This window comes from Otolemur garnettii, unplaced genomic scaffold, assembly GCF_000181295.1.
Source record: "Otolemur garnettii isolate 467f Iridium unplaced genomic scaffold, OtoGar3 scaffold00140, whole genome shotgun sequence".
Classification (NCBI taxonomy): Eukaryota; Metazoa; Chordata; class Mammalia; order Primates; family Galagidae; genus Otolemur; species Otolemur garnettii.
In genome coordinates this window covers 1,636,493-1,654,610 of record NW_003852535.1, presented here as the reverse complement: position 1 = coordinate 1,654,610, position 18,118 = coordinate 1,636,493, and the positions used below count along the sequence as shown (strand labels likewise).

The 18,118-nt window shown below is 46.6% G+C and overlaps 2 protein-coding genes across 16 annotated transcripts in view; both read left to right on the top strand.

Moving 5' to 3' along the window:
* SF1 (splicing factor 1) overlaps positions 1-14,803 on the top strand; it is a 15,720-nt gene extending 917 nt beyond the window's left edge. Inside the window, exons 2-14 of one of the 15 annotated variants that reach the window (XM_003798622.3) lie at positions 1,323-1,451; positions 4,732-4,807; positions 7,805-7,957; positions 8,433-8,522; positions 8,867-9,050; positions 9,144-9,259; positions 9,358-9,465; positions 11,091-11,271; positions 11,535-11,808; positions 12,143-12,202; positions 12,317-12,496; positions 13,260-13,461; positions 13,895-14,803. In XM_003798622.3, coding sequence (XP_003798670.1) covers positions 1,323-1,451; positions 4,732-4,807; positions 7,805-7,957; positions 8,433-8,522; positions 8,867-9,050; positions 9,144-9,259; positions 9,358-9,465; positions 11,091-11,271; positions 11,535-11,808; positions 12,143-12,202; positions 12,317-12,496; positions 13,260-13,461; positions 13,895-14,024 — 1,883 coding nt within the window. In that variant the 3' untranslated portion in view covers positions 14,025-14,803. Of the gene's footprint in view, positions 1-1,322; positions 1,452-4,731; positions 4,808-7,804; positions 7,958-8,432; positions 8,523-8,866; positions 9,051-9,143; positions 9,260-9,354; positions 9,466-11,090; positions 11,272-11,534; positions 11,813-12,142; positions 12,203-12,316; positions 12,497-13,259 lie in introns of all 15 variants that reach the window. The other 14 variants (XM_012810685.1, XM_012810690.1, XM_012810687.2 and 11 more) reach the window with 14 other exon arrangements.
* Positions 14,804-17,029: 2,226 nt separating this feature from the next.
* The window catches only part of PYGM (glycogen phosphorylase, muscle associated), a 17,980-nt gene continuing 16,891 nt past the window's right edge, over positions 17,030-18,118 (top strand). The window contains exon 1 of the mRNA XM_003798619.2: positions 17,030-17,455. The gene's annotated coding sequence lies outside the window, so the exon portion shown is untranslated. The remainder of the gene's footprint in view (positions 17,456-18,118) is intronic.

The window sequence follows — 18,118 nt, the reverse complement described above, 5'->3', positions numbered from 1 at the left end:
CTGAGGGGCGCGCGGCGGCGGCGGCGGCGGCGGCTACACGCGGCAGGGGCGCGCGCGCAGGCGCGCTCACGTGGAGGCCCGGGCGGAGGCGCTCCAAGGCGCGCGCGGCCTGATTCTCGTGGTCTCAAGTGCGCACGCGCGTTGGGGGAGGGTGAAAAGTAGGAGGTGTCTACTGTGCGCAGACGCAGTGTGTGGTGGCTGGGTTTTGCGGCTCAGCTTTTTAAAAACTGGGGGCCCCTGTTGCCATCCAGCCCCGCTTGTGGAGGGGGGCGAGGGGGAGGATGTGGCTGCCAAAGGGGCGTGGAAGGGTCATTTGATCATGTGGAACTTCTCTGTGGCGTGAGAGGAATCTCAGTTCCTCTGCGAGTATAATACGGCAGGTGTTGACGCTGCTGGAGAGCGGAAGAGGCTTCAGGTGGTGGGTGCTTCAATCTTTTTGGCCTTTTAGGAAGGGATTCTGGGTTTTTCCGAATTCGCCTTTATCCTAGAGTGTGATCCGCTTTCCGTTGTAAAAAGGCTTCCCTTCTGGGCCTTTGGGAAGTAGAACTATTTTTGCGGTGAACGTAGGGAGTGTCTGCCTGTGTATTGGGGAAAGAGGATTTGCTTACTGTCATATAGGTGGTTCTGTGTTGAATATTTGAGACTTCAGACCCGAGTGCCCAACTGGCCAAGAAAACTGAATGCTGATCTTGGTTAAACTTAAGAAGAAAAGGTGATTTTGTTGAAGAATCAGGTTTTTCTGCTTAGTAGTTTGTAGTAGTAGTTTTAGTGGTGTTCTGGTCTATTGTAGAACGTTGACTGGTGTGGGGCGGGTGGAGGTGGGAGAAGCCAGCTTTCCCCCAGTACTGCTTTACAGACCTGCCAGAGATTCTTCAAGCTATTGTATCCCCTGGAGTTTTCAAAGCCTCCCACGATTGTAGTGTGTAACTTTTTTTACTTCATTTCACTTGCTGAAGTCTTGTCCATGAAGAATTTGTTTACTTATTTACCTTATTTCCTTTCTTTAAACAAAGGAAAAAAAGAGAAAATGTGAAATGTTTATTTTTCTGGCTCAGGACCAGATACCCTTGTAGTGGCCATATGTTTTATTTGTGCTTATTTTTTATTGTTTCAGGTTAACTGAGGATACAGAGAATTAGGTTACTGCTTGCATTTGTTAGTGGCCATATGTTTTAATATCTCATCTCTAAAGTTTTAGGTCAAGTTCTCAGTTTCAGAGTGCTGAGTTTCTCTGTAATATCTTAGGTATCCTGACATGCCTGTTTATAGTTGCTCTGCTTGCTAGTTCATCTTTATGTCTGATGGACTTTGTCTGCCTTTAGACTTCCCAAGTAAGAAGCGGAAGAGGAGCCGCTGGAACCAAGACACAATGGAACAGAAGACAGTGATTCCAGGAATGCCTACAGTTATTCCCCCTGGACTTACTCGGGAACAAGAAAGAGCTTATATAGGTAAATACACGTTCTGCATCCAAATGCATTTTCAGATTATTACTGTTAGATTCTGAATGAAGTTTCTGTTTGTTAAAAGTTTGAGGTTTTCGTTTTCTTTTTTGAGACAAGATATGGTCAGGTATACTTTCATGGTTCTGGTGTGATCTGTCAGTGAGTCCTGCATTTGCAGCTCCTTGTTTTGGTCTGTTTATAATAGCAGTGTTCTCTACAAGTGCCAGGAAGGTAGGGGCCCTCTCAAGAGTGAGAATAGTCCCCCCAGTCCAGCAGCCCACCCTTTTCAGCTGCTGCTCATTGCCAGTTGATGAAGTGTCATCTGCTGCTCTGGACAGGCCCCAGTGGAAAACATTGCAGGTATTGTAAACCAGGTACCTTTTACAAAGCGTGGCCTTTCACCATAATTTCATATTTCTCCCCTCCCCTAAAATGTGGTCTTTTACTTTTATAGGTACTTCCTGAAAGGGAAAACAAAACAAAACTCAGTTTTAACAAAAAAGTGGTTCTGGAAGTGTGTTTACAGTTTACCCCTTTTACTATTTTGTTGAATTTAACCTTCCCTTCAGTATCTTTTCTGGCTTGGGCTTTGGAGAGCTGTCTTAAAATGAACAGGCTCTGTATTTACTATTAAAGAATTCTGCTGGAGAAGGGGTATACTGCATGGAACTGGAATGAGGTGGTAGGATAAAAGATGTCATCTGCTGGGGAGTTTCAAGAATTAAGAATGACTATCCACAGTGGAACTGCAATTAATCTCAAGATTACTTTTTTTTTTTAAACTATAAGGTTTTTAACTCAAGTTTTACCTTTTTTATACCTGTGCGGCTGTCTCAAAAAATTCACTTGGTGAACATTTCCTACTAACCAATTGAATATCCCCTTTGGAGGAAATTAGGGCAAAGACTTCTAAGTATGAGGCTGTGGGCTTCATAAACTATAAAAGCTTCAAGGTTATCATGTTGTGATTCTTTAGGGTCTTAATTTCTTGTTTTTTAGACTGCTAAGAATTTTGAGGCGTTGGTATTATCTGTCTCCTTTCCACAGTATTGCTAATACTACTACTTTTCCCACAGTTCCTGTCTACTTCACTCACCCCCTTATGTCTCATATTAGAGCAGTTTTTATAAATTTGTGTAATGGCCCTAGTGGAGTGGTGTCCCACGGACACAAGCAGATCTTGAATATATTCTATTCAAGCTGGGTATAGTGGCTCATGCCTGTAATCCTAGCATTCTGGAAGGCTGAGGCAGAAGGGTTGCTTGAGCTCAGGAGTTTGAGATCAGCCTGCAGAAGACCCTATCTATAAAAACTAGCTGGGTGTTGCGGCAGGCACTTGTAGTCCCAGCTATTTGGGAGGCTGAGGCTAGAGAATTGCTTGAGCCCAAGAGTATGGAGTTGCTCTGAGCCATGCAATACCATGGCATTCAACCCAGGGCGACAAAAGTGAGAGACTGTCTCAGAAAAAAGAAAAAAGAAAAGAAAATGGGAAAAATAAACTCATTCTTTGTAACAACTCTTTTCTTCCTGCAGAGGGCTTAGCACTGAGCCTTAAGGGCTATTTATAGCTATAATCAAAGTAGATAGAATAAAATAGAGGGTAGAATAGGTTTCTTTCCTTTTTTTTTTGGCCAAGGCTGGGTTTGAACCTGCCATGTCCAGCATATGGGGCCAGTGCCCTACTCCTTTAAGCCACAGGCACTGCCCAAATAGGTTTCTTTAGAATAGTGGTTCTCAACATTCCTAATGCTGCAACCCTTTAATACAGTTCCTGTGGGTCATGACCCACAGGTTGAGAACTGCTGCTTTTAGAAGATAGTGATTCTTTCCGTTTAATCTTTAGTACCAACCATTTATTTATTTATTTTTGTTGTTGTTGCAGTTTTTGGGCAGGGCTGGTACATGGGGGCAGTGCCTTACTCCTTGAGCCGCAGGTGCTGCTCCAACTATTTGTTTAGATACAGCCTACAGCCTAGCAGTCCAGTTAAGATAGCCTGCCTCATGAAGAAGGTGGCTTTCACCTTGAGTTATTGAGTGCAAAGTCACAGTTTTTCTGGTATAAAGGAGTTTGGGGAGCCATGGGTCTTAATTATCTTCTCTCTCCCACGATACACTGCTTTGTCCAAAATGCCCTCAGTGTCTTCTTTTATATTAATGAGTTTTCATTTCAGAGTTTCAATGTGGGGGTGTGGTATAGCCCTGGGGATATATTTAAAATTAGAAGGGTGTCTTGGGTTAAACATGCATTAATCTTGGAGCCAACTTAACTTTTAACCCAACTCAGTAAGATTTGCCCTTGTTAGAGATGCCTGCTCAGAACTCGAGATGCTACAAAGGTAAGGAACAGGTGGTTATCACATTGAAGAAAGCCACTCTGGCTCTGCAGTTCCCATTATCTTGAAAATCAGCTGTGTAACATTTCCCTGGAGTCACTGGCAACTTTTGTGAAACCCTCATCTCTCTTTTTCATGTACAGCCTCATTGGTCAAGGCCTGAGGGCCACATTCATTCTCCTTGACCCACACTCGCCATCTTCTATACACCAACTCCCCACATAAATAGCAAGGCTGAAAACATTTCTAGCACTTTGTTGTTATTATTGGTTTAAGATAACGTGGTTTGTCATTTAATATCTGAATACAAGCTGCAGGTATTGGGAGACCACCCTTACTCTAGTACAGATGTGGTTGTATAGAAAAAGTATGTATAAATTTCCATATGGTGTTGAACTGGTTATTAAGTGTCTTGTTTAAAGAGTTTTAAGTCTGCTATTAATGAAGATTATCTTTGCTCAACTGGTATTTTTCCTTGTCCCATGTTAATTGGGTCTTGTTTTGGGCTGTGTTTAATATTTAATGAAGAAAAATAAACTCAAGTCTTGCCCTCAGATAATTTGATGGGAATCAGGTACTGGTGATATCACATGGTTTTGGTTCTGGGTGCCAATTGTAAGCAAGCCTCGGTGGGGAGGGAGAGGTGAAACACCTACCTAATAATTGCTTTGATGTTAGCCTTAGTGAACAGTCTTTACTTCTAACCCCTCTTCCAACAAACTGTTTGCTTCCTTAAGTGATAACCATTTTGAAGTGAAAAATACTTAATAGATGTAAATGGATTCCTGCGCATAGTTGGTTAGGGGTTTTTTTTGCCTCATTGTGTTCACTGATCAATCGTCCCTTTCAAAGTCTCCGAGTTCTTCATGCTTATTGTTGAGATTTAAGATGTTTTTTGGTAACATTGTCTTTTTTCCATCCTTTTTTTTCTTTCCTAACCTGGTTTCTTCCAGTGCAACTGCAGATAGAAGACCTGACTCGTAAACTGCGCACAGGAGACCTGGGCATCCCCCCTAACCCTGAGGACAGGTTGGGAAACAGTTTTAACCAGCTGACAGTAACGCTTTTACCTTTTTCTCAATACGTTTTACTGGTGGCAACATATTGTGTCAATGAAATCCTAGTAAGACGACTGGTACTCTGACCATTTGGGGGCCTAGGGTTTAATTAGTAACATACATGGTCAGTCAACAGTTAGAAAATTGCAATGAAACTTAATTATTAGGAGAATAAAAAGTTACAGGAAAATGGACAACTGGTTTCTAATTGGTAAGCATGTAGATTTTAACCTGCTTTACCCACCCCTAGGGACAGTGAGGTGGCCCATTAACCTGCCTTTTCAGTACCTGCTTTGGCTGAAAGCCCAGGAGGTAGAGTTTTTCTCACAGGTACACGATGCAGGGATTAAGAATATTTTTGAGCATCGGTGAATTTGAGCAGGCCAGAAACTCGGATCAGCTCATTGCTGCAGTCTTCCTGCTCATGGTTTTGAGATGGTTAAAATCAGATGAGGTTCCTAACCAACTTCCTTCACTGCCAGTTAATTTTCAGCCTTGGCCATTGCCTGGGGGTGTGGGAGGAGCCAGAATACTCTTACCTCTTTTGGGAAGAAGGCAAGCAACCAACCCTAAATTACTTTTTTTTAAAAAAGGCAACGTGGGCCTCAAACAGCTGTGGTCATATCATTTCAGTTTTAAATTTTTCTCATCTTTTGAAAAATAAAAAGTTAGGGGGAGATGAACTGTTTAAGCTGGAATTCTATTAGCTAATTGGTCTTTGAACAGCTAAAATCTGGTTACTTAACAGCACAGTCTCTCCTTGTTAAAATTTTTCTTCATGCATATAGCATAGTTGAAAAGACTTTTAAAAAAGTAGTGTTTTTGGCTTTTGTTACTCAGTTAATAACGAAATCAGGAAGATGATGTAATGGCTTTAGTAGTCACTCAGTATCTTTCTGTCACTCTTAGCCTGGAAACTAATTAACTTCCTTATTCATATTGACTATTCAGGTTTACTTAATTTATGTTTTTTTGGTATAGATTTTAGTTGGAAGGTTGTGTTGTGACTTATGCCTCTTTTTCATTTGAAGATTTTTTTTTTTTTAAAGATTTACATTGTAGATTATAGACCACAACTGTTTAGTGCCTTTTTGGCCTTTTTTTCCTTTAATAATGTCTACAGGTTACCAGGCAATTCCTTCAAAGGTTGAATTTTTAACAAACCTTCTTTGCTTCCTGGAGAACTTAGAATTTAGTTGATCTACCCGATGCCTATTCAAGGTGAAGAAGTCGGGCTAGTCTAACCTCTAGATATTAGCTTTTGCCTTTTACTTCTACAGTTTGGGAGGAGGTTAAACTGTTGTGAGGCCTTTATGTGGCCAATTGGGTACTGGTAAAACTTGTTTTGGTGCTTAGCCAGAAATGCTTAATTTTAGACAGCTGTGGGTGGGAATTAACAGGGTCAAGCATGCTAGAAATGAAACCAGAGCAGAGTTTTTCCTCCCTTGTGTTCAGTTTTGAAAGAGGCCCTAATGCCTGATTGGTTTTGATTTTGAGACCAGGTTGAAGGGAAATGCATGAATTTCTTACCTTAATAAGATTATTTCTTAAGGTGTTAATCTCACAATTAAGCCACTTTATACAATTTTGATGTTGCTTAACTTAAACAGTTAAAAATGTTTTAAAATCTGTAGATTAAATGTATAAGATGATAGTCTAATGAGCTGGGGTTATGTTTGCTGTTTTTGTTCACTATTAATTGGATTGTGCTAACAGTTTATACAAATGCTAGAAACGGAGGTGTCATTTAGCCGTCATTAGCAATGAACAAACCTGACCTTTTATTCCATCGTGTGTGTAACGTGGTATGACATGGTTCCCTTTAGGCTGAAGACAGTGGGAGCAGCCGAGTTCTCAGTCCTTGCTCTCCAACTAGGCAAGGTTCTTTCAACTAAACCAAGGGTATAGGAATCTTGACTACTTTCAGGATGTTTTTTTAATAACTTGATCCACATGGTCTCTTCCCTTCTTGCAGCTGCTACTAAATTTTCATTCAGATTATCAAGCTATGGTCCTTTTTATAATCTTAACTCAGAATTCTAGGAGTGTAACTTCTCTTTTTTTTTTTTTTTTAATTACCGCAAAACCAGCTGTGGTAAACTGACCATTTTATCATTACTATTTTTTTTACTTGTAGCAACAGCATTTTACTCCTTTAAAAAAAATGAGAGAGAGAAAATCTGCTTTCTGGACTTTGTAAACTCTGGCGGAGAATTGTAGGTTTTCCCCTTGCTGTTTGCAGGTTCAGACCCTAGACAAGTATTTGACCAAATCTGCATTTGCAGCCTCTCTTAGAAGCTGCTTTAGCAATTTAACGTTTTTCTCTACCCAGACTGCCCAACCTCGAACAGCCAGAAAAAACAGGTTGTCTCCTGGGCCTTGGGCACAGCCAGGCCATTGAAGGAAAAGCAAAGATGAAGCCTTGAATCATCTTTCTCCATTGTTGGGGCCAAGTAGCTTCAGTAACCTTGAGTCCCAGTTTCATTGGGTTAAAGAGCTCATACTTAACTATGTGTTGGGTACAGACGCTCTTCCTGATAGGGCATGAGCTCTCCAAGAGTTAACATTTTACCTAAACTGGGGGTTTCTGTGGTTCATAAAGTTGCAATACTATAATTTTTTTTCAAATGAAAGAAAATCTATATTTGGCAAGAAGACTTGAGAGGATAATACTGTCCTTGCCACTTAACAGTCCAAAGATTTTCTCCCAAAGGATAGACTTTTTTTCTCTTCTCACTTTTAGAAGCAAAACCATTTTTTTCCTTTCTCACACACACCTCCCTAATGTTAAGTCAGATCCATCTCCCCATTCCACACGATCTTGAGTAGCACACGTTATGGTCGGTTCCTCCGGAAGAGTGTTTTATTAGGGTCTGAGAGGCAGAAGGGCTGGGGAAGACTTGTTATAGTCCATGTGGGAATGAGAGAAGTTGGGGCGGAACAATAAGCATGAGTCTGTTTTCCACAGGTCCCCTTCCCCTGAGCCCATCTACAACAGTGAGGGGAAGCGGCTTAACACTCGAGAGTTTCGCACCCGAAAAAAGCTTGAAGAGGAGCGGCACAACCTCATCACAGAGATGGTTGCACTCAACCCTGATTTCAAGCCACCTGCGGATTACAAGTAAGCAGGCCGGGCTATGCTGTCTTTTTTTTTTTTTTTTTGACACAGAGCCTCAAGCTGTCCCCCTGGGTAGAGTGCCATGGCATTACAGCTCACAGCAACCTCCAACTCCTGGGCTCAAGCGAGTCTCCTGCCTCTGCCTCCCAAGTAGCTGGGACCACAGGCGCCCGCCACAACGCCCGGCTATTTTTTGGTTGCAGCCGTCATTGTTGTTTGGCGGGTCCGGGCTGGGGATTCGAACCCGCCACCTTAGGTGTACGTGGCTGGCGCCTTAGCCAGTTGAGCTATAGGCGCTGAGCCGGGCTATGCTGTCTTGGGAAGGAAGGAGACATGAGGATCATGTGTGACTTGGGACAATTTTGGTGTTACCCTATAATCAGCACATGGTTGCCCCCATGGGTCTAGAAGAGCTATTGGTTAATATGTGTTATCTTCTGTAAGTGTACAGTCCAAGTGACAGTCTTTCCTTCCATAGACCTCCAGCAACACGTGTGAGTGATAAAGTAATGATTCCACAAGATGAATATCCAGAAATCAACTTTGTGGGGCTGCTAATTGGGCCCAGGTGGGTAACTGTTAGCCTAAGGCTACACATACAGAATTCATTAGAACTGTGTATTTTGTACCAAAGTGGGTGCTACTGCCTTGCTTTCTGTTTGTGATAGGATGTTTACTTTGGATTACATTGTTCTGTGAGAAAATCTCTTTTATTTTCCTGTTTCACTGTAGAGAAGTGAAATTTTTGGGTTTGGTGTGGCTGACCTTAGAAATCATGGAGCTCTTAGAGGGAAAATCCAAGTCTTTGCATTTGGTGTTTGCCATTAATGCCTAACCAGCCCAACTTTTGCCTGCTTTGGAATGTGAACTTGCCTGTTAGGTACCAATTCACTCTTTTCCTGGCTCTCATAGAGGGAATACCCTGAAGAACATAGAGAAGGAGTGTAATGCCAAGATTATGATCCGAGGGAAAGGGTCTGTGAAAGAAGGGAAGGTTGGGCGCAAAGATGGCCAGATGTTGCCAGGGGAAGATGAGCCACTTCACGCCCTGGTCACTGCCAATACAATGGAGAATGTCAAAAAGGCCGTAGAACAGGTGAGTGGTGAGCCCTGAGAGGAAACCTTTTGCCAGACATCTAGATGGCCCAAACAAAACATTTTTTGTAACCATCCATTGTGTCTTCACTAGATCAGAAACATCCTGAAACAGGGTATTGAGACCCCAGAGGACCAGAATGATCTACGGAAGATGCAGCTTCGGGAGTTGGCTCGCTTGAATGGGACCCTTCGGGAAGATGATAACAGGTATGTAATCAGTTTAGAGGAGAGTGCATACAGACCTGAAGAACCTATGGAAGTAGAGATTGTCCACAGCCCTTGTTGCCTTTTTTCTTTCTCAGCAGGATCTTAAGACCCTGGCAAAGCTCAGAGACCCGCAGCATCACCAATACCACAGTGTGTACCAAGTGTGGAGGGGCTGGCCACATAGCATCAGATTGCAAATTCCAAAGGTGAGGCTTGCTGTTCTTGTGATAGCTTGGTGTATAGGATAGCTTTTTTTTTTTTTTTTTTTTTAATTTTAAGGCACAGGCTCTTATGTACATACTGGAGTGCAGGGGCATGGATCATAGCTCAACTGTAACCTCTAATTGCTAGGCTTAAGTGATCTCACACCTCAAGCCCCTAAGTAGCTGGGACTATAGGTGTGAGCCACTATGCCCAGCTAATAATAGTTAAAAACAATTTTTAGGCTTTGTGCCTGTAGCTCAAGTGGCTAAGGTGCCAGCCACATACACCAAAACTGGCGGGTTCGAATCCAGTCCGGGCCTGCCAAACCACAACAGCTACAACCAAAAAATAGCTGGGTGTTGTGATGGGTGCCTGTAGTTTCAGCTACTTGGGAGGCTGAGCCCAGGAGTTGGAGGTTGCTGTGAGCTATGACATAACAGCGCTCTACCCAGGGCAACAGCTTGAGATTCTGTCCAAAAAAAAAAAAAATTTTTTTTTTTTTTTTTTTTTTTTTTTTTGAGAGTTAAGTCTTGCTGTGTTGCCCAGGCTGCTCTTGAGCTCCTGGCATCAAGTGGTCCTCCTGCCTCAGCTTCCCAGTATACCAGAATTACAGCTGTGTTGCCTGGCCAAGACAACATTATTGTTTGTTTGTATTTTGAAGATAATCTTACTATGTCGCCCTCAGTAGAGTTCTGTGGTGTCATAACTCACAGTAACCTCAAACTCTTAAGCTTAAGCAATTCTTTTGCCTCAGCCTCCCGGGTAGCTGGGACTACAGGTGCCCTCCACAATGCCCGGCTATTTTTGTTGTTGTTGTTGCAGTTGTCATTGTAGTTTAGCAGGACCTGGGCTGGGCTCAAACCCTCCAGCCTGGGTGTATGTGGCCAGCACCCTACTCACTGAGCTACAGGTGCTGAGCCACATTAATTGGTTTTTATTCACATGGATCCTAGAGAAATACTTTCTGTGAGTGTGTATCTGTAATGTGATTTAAAGCCCAGGATGATTAGAAACAGCCTGTATGGAATATATTCTTAATTTATTGTGTTTGGCCCAAGAAGACTAGATAAACATTCTGGGTGTAAATATTTTCATTGGGCTTAAAATTACTAAGTTCAGTGTATGTTGCTTAAGATTGACTCAGGAACACTAATCTATAGATTTTTTTTTTAACCAGGTGCAAGTCAGCGGTTAACAAAATAACTTACTTTTTTTTCTGTGTGGCAAACAAGCCTTTGTTATGGGAATTTTTCCTGGCAATTGCTCTACTCTTGCACATTTTTTTTTTTTTTCATGAAACTGGGAAGGTAGATTTTGATGAATTTGAGAGTTGAGAGAACCTGTGCTTTGGTGGCTGATGAGGGCTCTGTGCTCGCAGCTGTGTCATGTGCTCTTTGCCCAGGGTCTCTGCTGTGGCATAGGCGCTGCAGTAATGCCAGAAACAGAACTAGGCACAGAACTGAAGATCTGATGAGACTGTTTTGAGCCAAGCCCAGAAAGGGGTCAGAAAGATGTGATTATTTGATGATTGAATTTTTGAAGGTCTTCTGTATGTAAATTCCTCAGTATAAAAGCTTTCTTAATGATTTTTGCCCCTTCTCTGTTTTTGTTTCCTACCTCACTTAAGGCCTGGTGACCCCCAGTCAGCTCAGGATAAAGCACGGATGGATAAAGAATATTTGTCACTCATGGCTGAACTGGGTGAAGCACCCGTACCAGCATCTGTGGGCTCCACCTCTGGGCCTGCCACCACACCTCTGGCTAGCGCTCCTCGGCCTGCTGCTCCTGCCAACAACCCACCTCCACCGGTGAGCTTCTGGGGCTGGTTCTCTTGGTCTGGCTTCCCCATTCTCTTCCATAGACAATGGGAGCCATGGCCAGGGGCTTTGGGTAGGGCGTATTGAATATGGTTGGCAACATTGTTCTTCTGGGACTTCAGGCCGGTTTGGGGGACTTTTTACTTTAGGAAGACACTGTTTTGGGGTTCTGGTCTTAAACGGCATACCCAGAAGAACAATGTTGCCACCAGGGGGCGCAGGTAGGGACATTGGCGGGAAATGCTCTCACATAGTCTCTAATGTCTACCACCCAGAGCCGTCCTCCCTGGATGAATTCTGGCCCTTCAGAAAGTCGGCCCTACCATGGCATGCACGGAGGTGGTCCTGGAGGTCCTGGAGGTGGCCCCCACAGCTTCCCACACCCATTACCCAGCCTGACAGGTGGGCATGGTGGACATCCCATGCAGCACAACCCTAATGGACCCCCACCCCCTTGGATGCAGCCACCACCACCACCGATGAACCAGGGCCCCCACCCACCTGGGCACCATGGCCCTCCTCCAATGGGTAAGTAAGTGTCAGACCAGAAACATTGGGGCTTTGGGATAAGCAAGGGTTTCCATCAGGTGGCTGGCTGGGAGCTAGAAACAGCTATCAAAGTGACTAGGTAATGTCTTGGGTTTGTCAGATTTGCCAAGACTCAGGCTCCAGGAGGAGCAAGATTACATTCTGGGGCCAGTAGTGAGTGACTTTTGTGTGAGATGGGCACAGAATCCTGCTTCTCACAGGCAGGATTGTCAGAGCTGCTCTTGTATAGATGGCAACTTAATATCGGGGTGGCGGTGTCTTTCCTGGCCAGTTCAAATGTCCTGCTAAGTCCCTGCTCTTTCCTTCCATCAAGATCAGTACCTGGGAAGTACGCCTGTGGGCTCTGGGGTCTATCGCCTGCATCAAGGAAAAGGTAATAGATGGCTGCTTGCTTTATGTTTTAACCTAGGCTTGGGAGTGAATGGGGCTCTGGCCCAGATCCTCTCTTGCCCCCTGAGGCCTCACCCTTGCCTACATCTACCTGCAGGTATGATGCCGCCGCCGCCTATGGGCATGATGCCGCCGCCGCCGCCGCCTCCCAGTGGGCAACCCCCACCCCCTCCCTCTGGTCCTCTTCCCCCATGGCAACAGCAGCAGCAGCAGCCTCCGCCACCCCCTCCGCCCAGCAGCAGTATGGCTTCCAGTACCCCCTTGCCATGGCAGCAAAGTGAGTAGAATATTTTGGGCTTGTTGGGGTGGGTGGGATGGGTGGGTGGGGCTGAGAGGAGCCATAGAACTTCACAGCTCACGAAGTCAGGCAGACACACCTTGGGGTGAAACTCTGGTTTCTGTTGAGGGTGAGAACAGAAAGGGACCCCTGGTCCAGGGAGTGTTTTGGAGAGGAGAGCTGATGTTTGGTGTGGTTGTGTCTGGGGAGAAATCTGTGGGGCCAGGCTGGAGGGAAGCCTGCTGTTGTAGGTAGGGTGCCAAAGTCCAGGCCCTCATAGGCTGAGTGAGCTGCTGGCTGGCCTGAGCCCTGGCGCATATGGCCCGAGTGGGATGGTGCATGCATGCTCTGGAGGGCTGTGATTGGGTTGAGAGACTGCAGACATAGGGCTGGGCAGTGGGGAGAGAGCAGCTGTGGCCTTGAGGTTGAATGTGCCGTTCGGTGGTGGCGGCGGTGGCGGCGGCTGGGTGGAGGGACATCAGAGCTGTTCTTGTGTCTGGTACCTTCCCCTCAGCCCTTCCAGGGGCATTGGTGACAAAAGGGCTTACAATGTTAAGCCCAGAGACCTCCAGGCTGACCCCAGGGTAGTCCTGCCCTCCCATCCACTCCCCATCACCAGGACAGCCCTGCCAGCCCGCCCCCCACCACCGTACAGCATGCCAAGCAAGGAGCAGGCGCCCCTCGCCCCCATCCCAAGGCAGCAGCTGCAGAGAGCCGCGGTGTGCCCCCGCGCGTGTGACCTTGGGCTTCTTTACCACCCCAGATACGACGACTACCACCACGAGCGCTGGCACAGGGTCCATCCCGCCATGGCAACAGCAGCAGGCGGCTGCAGCAGCTTCTCCAGGAGCCCCTCAGATGCAAGGCAACCCCACTATGGTGCCCCTGCCCCCCGGGGTCCAGCCGCCTCTGCCGCCCGGGGCCCCTCCCCCTCCGCCGCCTCCACCACCTGGTTCCGGCATGATGTATGCCCCGCCCCCCCCTCCTCCGCCTCCCATGGACCCTTCTAACTTTGTCACCATGATGGGCATGGGGGTGGCAGGCATGCCGCCCTTTGGGATGCCTCCAGCTCCCCCACCGCCTCCACCACAGAACTAGACTTGTTTTTTAAGAAAATATATATTATAGAGAGAGAATTGGTCTCGTTAAAACACACGCCGAACCTCACCATATGGAGCCAGACATTTGGGACGCACGCATGTGATTGTATGTGCACGCATGTGTGTGTGTGCACGCACGGGCTGGGCCAAGCGACTGAGGACTCGCTTGGGAATGGGCAGATGGTAGTAGGGGCGCCAGCTTGGGCTCTTCTGGCGCCCCGTAGCATCGAGTGTCTTCTTTGTCTTCTTTCTCTCCTCACCCAACTCCCTTTGCCTCTTCCCCAAACCGGGCCGCCAGGATCCCTCCCCGCGGCGGCGATGGCCCGAGCCATGAGAGTGAGGACTTTCCGCGCCCATTGGTGACCCTCCCAGGCAGACAGCCTCAGCAGCGCCCCTGGTGGACAGGATGGTTCGGCAAAGCAGCCTGAGTTATTTTTGTGGACGGAATCGGAACACGCTGGCTCCATATTGTGAAATTTTTATTAATTTTCTTTTCCCTTTGTTACTTTCTCATCTCTTCCTTCCTTCAGACTCCGTCCAAGGAGACGCTCTTCCCGGTCTTCTGCTGCAATTAGATTTCCTTTCCCTTCTCCAATTCTTCCCTTGCCAAGAAGAGGGGAGCAAATGGTTTTAGGCACAGGTTTTGGCCATTAATGTCAGGCAATGGGGTGTGCCTCATTTGGTTCTCAGTTTTTCAAGGTTCCATAGCTACCCCTGAAGATGTTTGTGGGCTTTTCTTTCTGCCACCCTTGTTGAATGAGTATTGTACAGTTGCCATGGGTGGGTTAATCGCCAGGTTCTGGGATCTGTGTGTATCTTGGCACTCCTGCCAGCAACAGGTGGGACAGCCTGAGCCACCTTGGGCCTGCCAAGAGTTCTTTCCATGTTCTCTGACCACCTAAAATGCTGCAGATTCCATTTGTTCCTCTCCTCCTTGCTGCAAGGTTTCCTTTTACATTTTATTTTAATCCCAAACATCTGAATGTTTGCAGTGTCTAGGGGTTTGAGCCCCTTGTTCTTCATTCTGCATTCTTCTCCCCCCTTCCCTCTTCATGGAGTGATTATGTTGACAATAATGTATACTGCGCGTTCTCTTCACTGGTTTATCTGCAGAAATTTCTCTGGGCTTTTTTTCGGTGTTTGATTCAACACTGCCCTAAAGGGGGGGAATGTTCCATTGAATAAAAGAGCAGTGTGGTTTTCTGGGTCTGTTTATTATTTATTTTCTTTTCGCAAAAACCCACCTCTATCACCAGGGGCAGCACCTAGGTTGCCTGCCCTGTGTTCAGCACCTGGCCAGGCCCCTTCTCCCCAGGGGGAAACTGTGGGTGTTAATTAAGGAAGCCTACCACCTGCCTGTCTGTGGGGGTGCCACTGTCTGCCTCTTGTTTACTAGTTAACATGACTGAGAACCAAGTTACCCCCTTGTTCACCCCTTAGTTCTTTAGTCTGTCCTTTTGAAGGCCTTTTCCTGGGGCTTGGACCCCCAAGTCTGATGAGCTCCAGTTGTGATCTGTGTCTTCAAACTGCCACCTGACTAAGGCCTTGGGCCTGGGGAGGCATCAGCACTAAAGGTCAAGCCAACTAATCCTGTCTGTCAGGCACAGAGCAGCTAAAATTAAAACTGCCAAGTGGCTTTTTTCTTTCTCTGCTGGTGACTTGCAGCCTGCCAGCACTGTAGGCTTTGGGAGGGGGGCAAAATACAGTGCCCCACCTTTTGCTTTGTAAGCACTTTGCAAAGGGTCTTAGGCGATTTTGAGTTTTTGCATGTCGTGGTTAGCGGGTACTGGCATTGTGGCACCAGAAAAATCCATGTGAGGTCCTCAGGTAGCTCCTGCTTGGTTGTGCTACCCCCACCCCCCTGGGTGAACTGCCCTGCTTCCCAGCTGTCCCTTCTTCCTTTAGGGGGAGGCTGAGGGACAGCAGGCTCTCCCTAGCACATGGCCACTGGGCCAGCATTTCTGGCCTGGGCTGCTTTCCAGCTTAGAGCTGGGGCTGGCCACTGTTTACCCAGAGCAGAGCCTGGTGTCTGGTCCCTGTCCAGCTCCCTGTACTTTGCTGTGAGCCTGCAGGGCTTGAGGAAGCCTCATAACTAAGGCAAGTTCTGTGGATTTTCCCAACCAAGTTTGACTTAAGATCTTTTCTTTGTCCTTAACTGATGGAATGGGGGCAGAGCAGGGGCCTGGCTTCCCTCTTTGACCTTGGTTCCACCTCCCTGCTTCCCCTACTGAGCTTGGTTTCCCTGGTGGGCTCATTGGGTGGTTAATTAGCTCTTTGAAGCTCTGGAAACAGCAAAGTGGTGCTATGTGGGTTTTAGAAATAAAATCAATAAATGACTTAACCACAGCCTAGCTGTCTTCTCCAGTCTCTCTCCCCTGAGACTAGCTCCATTCCTGTTTTCCCTCCATCCTTGCTTCCTGCCATCAGCTTTTGTTAAGGTTTTGGAGAGTTATAAAGAGGCTAAGGCATCAGTCTACAAGGTGCTTGAGGCCCTGAAATGGAGGAGAAGGCAGGAAGCACCTGGCTTTGTGGCAGACTCAGGAGGGATGAGAAATGCTCACCCACATGTCTTAAGACTCCCAGGGTGGGGAGGGGAAAGGCCCTGTACCCCTTCACTTTGTGACAAGGCCATTTCTGCTGCTGCAGAAGTGTCCCCACCCCCTCAAAGCTTGCAAGAGGGAATGCCAGTTGGGAAAGGTCAGCATTAGGGCCCTGTCCCTGAGACCCAGGAGAAAGCCAGATTGGGACAAGGAAGGAGGCTGGGTTTCTGGGTAGAAACTGAGAACCAACCTTGAAGGCAGGGTAGCTAGGAAAGTGTTTTTTTTTTTTTTTTTTTAGGGTTCCTTAAAATAAATCTATACAAAGCACTGAAGGGAGTGGAGGAAATGGGGAAGACGGTAAATAAGACCTTCAAGGTTGGTCATGCTAGGCTGGGTATAAAAATAACTAGGGGCCCCTGTGGTGGTGTCACCTCTGGAAAAAGCTTAGAAGCACTTTGAAGTGGGGGCACAACAGACCATCAGAAATGTAGTTGGACAGACTAGTCAAAGCACTGTTGCCCAATAGGAACTGTGTTTGGAACTGCAGCAGGTGCCTGAGTAAGGGAATGCTGAGTTGGCAGGAGAGGGGAGGGCCTTGGGCTAACATCTGGGAAAGAATTGACTTGGCCTGGTCAGGTACTGTGGGTCAAGGCCTGTAATCCTAGCACTCTGGCAGGTCTAGTAAAGTGAATTACCTGAGTACACAGGTTCGAGATCAGCCTGAGCAGGAGTGAGACATCCCCCAGCCCCCACCCCACCCCTGCCTCTAAATATAGCTGACGCCTGTAGTGCCAGCTACTGGGGAGGCCGAGGTGAGAGAATGAGGTTGCGGTGAGCTATGATGGCATAGCACTCTACTGAGGGCAATAAAGTAAGACTCTGTCTCAAAAAAAAAAAATTGGGCTGTCAATAGAAAGATAGGGATGATCTCCTGGCAACAGGTTCTCAGTGACAGGAAGAGAGCTTTGCAGACAATAGGGGGCAGTGCTAAGGTTTGTGTGGGCAAGGCATGCCACCCCAATTGGGGTTTGAGGTGGCAGTATGGCTAACAAGCAGGTGCTTGCCCAGCAGCATTTGCCAGTTATCTTAACTCTTCTCAGGGACAAGTGTAGTCGGAGAACCACGGAGTACAGGTTTGGTGGGATGTAAACTGTGAAAGGGAAGAAATCTGAGAGCCACCAGCATTCTTTGTTTTTTTGAAGAGATGGCGTATCTGTGGACCAGGCTGGAGTGCAGTGGCAGGATCACAGCTCAGCTGTAGACTCTAATACCTGGGCTCCAATGATCTACCTCAGCCTCCCAAAGTGCTAACATTACAGGTGAGAGTGCCTGGCCTTTTTGTTTTGGAAACAGAGTCTCACTTTGTTGCCCTCAGTAGAGTGCTGTAGCTCCACAGCTCATAAATTGGGTTCAAGTGATTCTCTTGTCTCAGCCGTCCAAGTAGTTGGGACTATAGGTGCCCACCAAAATGCCTGGCTATTTTGTTAGAGACCAGATCTTGCTCTGGGCTCGGTGCTTTTGGCTCAAGTGGCTAAGACACCAGCCACATACACCTAAGGTGGTGGGTTTGAATCCAGCCCAGCCTGCTGAACAACGATGGCTTCAACCAAAAAAAATAGCCAGGCATTGTGGCAGGCGCCTGTGGTCCCAGCTACTTGGGAGACAGAGGCAGGAGACTTGCTAATTTAGCCCAGGAGCTGGAGGTTGCTGTGAGCTGTGATGCCACGACACTCTACCCAGGGGGACAGCTTGAGGCTCTGTCTAGAAAAAAAAAAAAAAGATCTCGCTCTGGCTCAGGCTGGTCTCGAACCTCTGAGCTCAGGCAGTCCATCCACCTTGGCCTCCCAGAGTGCTAGGATTACAAGTGTGATCCACCGTGCCTGGCCCTGCTTCTTCTTTTTTTTAATATGGCTTATGAAAGACTTAGGAAAAAGAAGAAATTGAAAGTTACAGAAGAAAAAGTCTTTTTTTTTTTTTTTTTT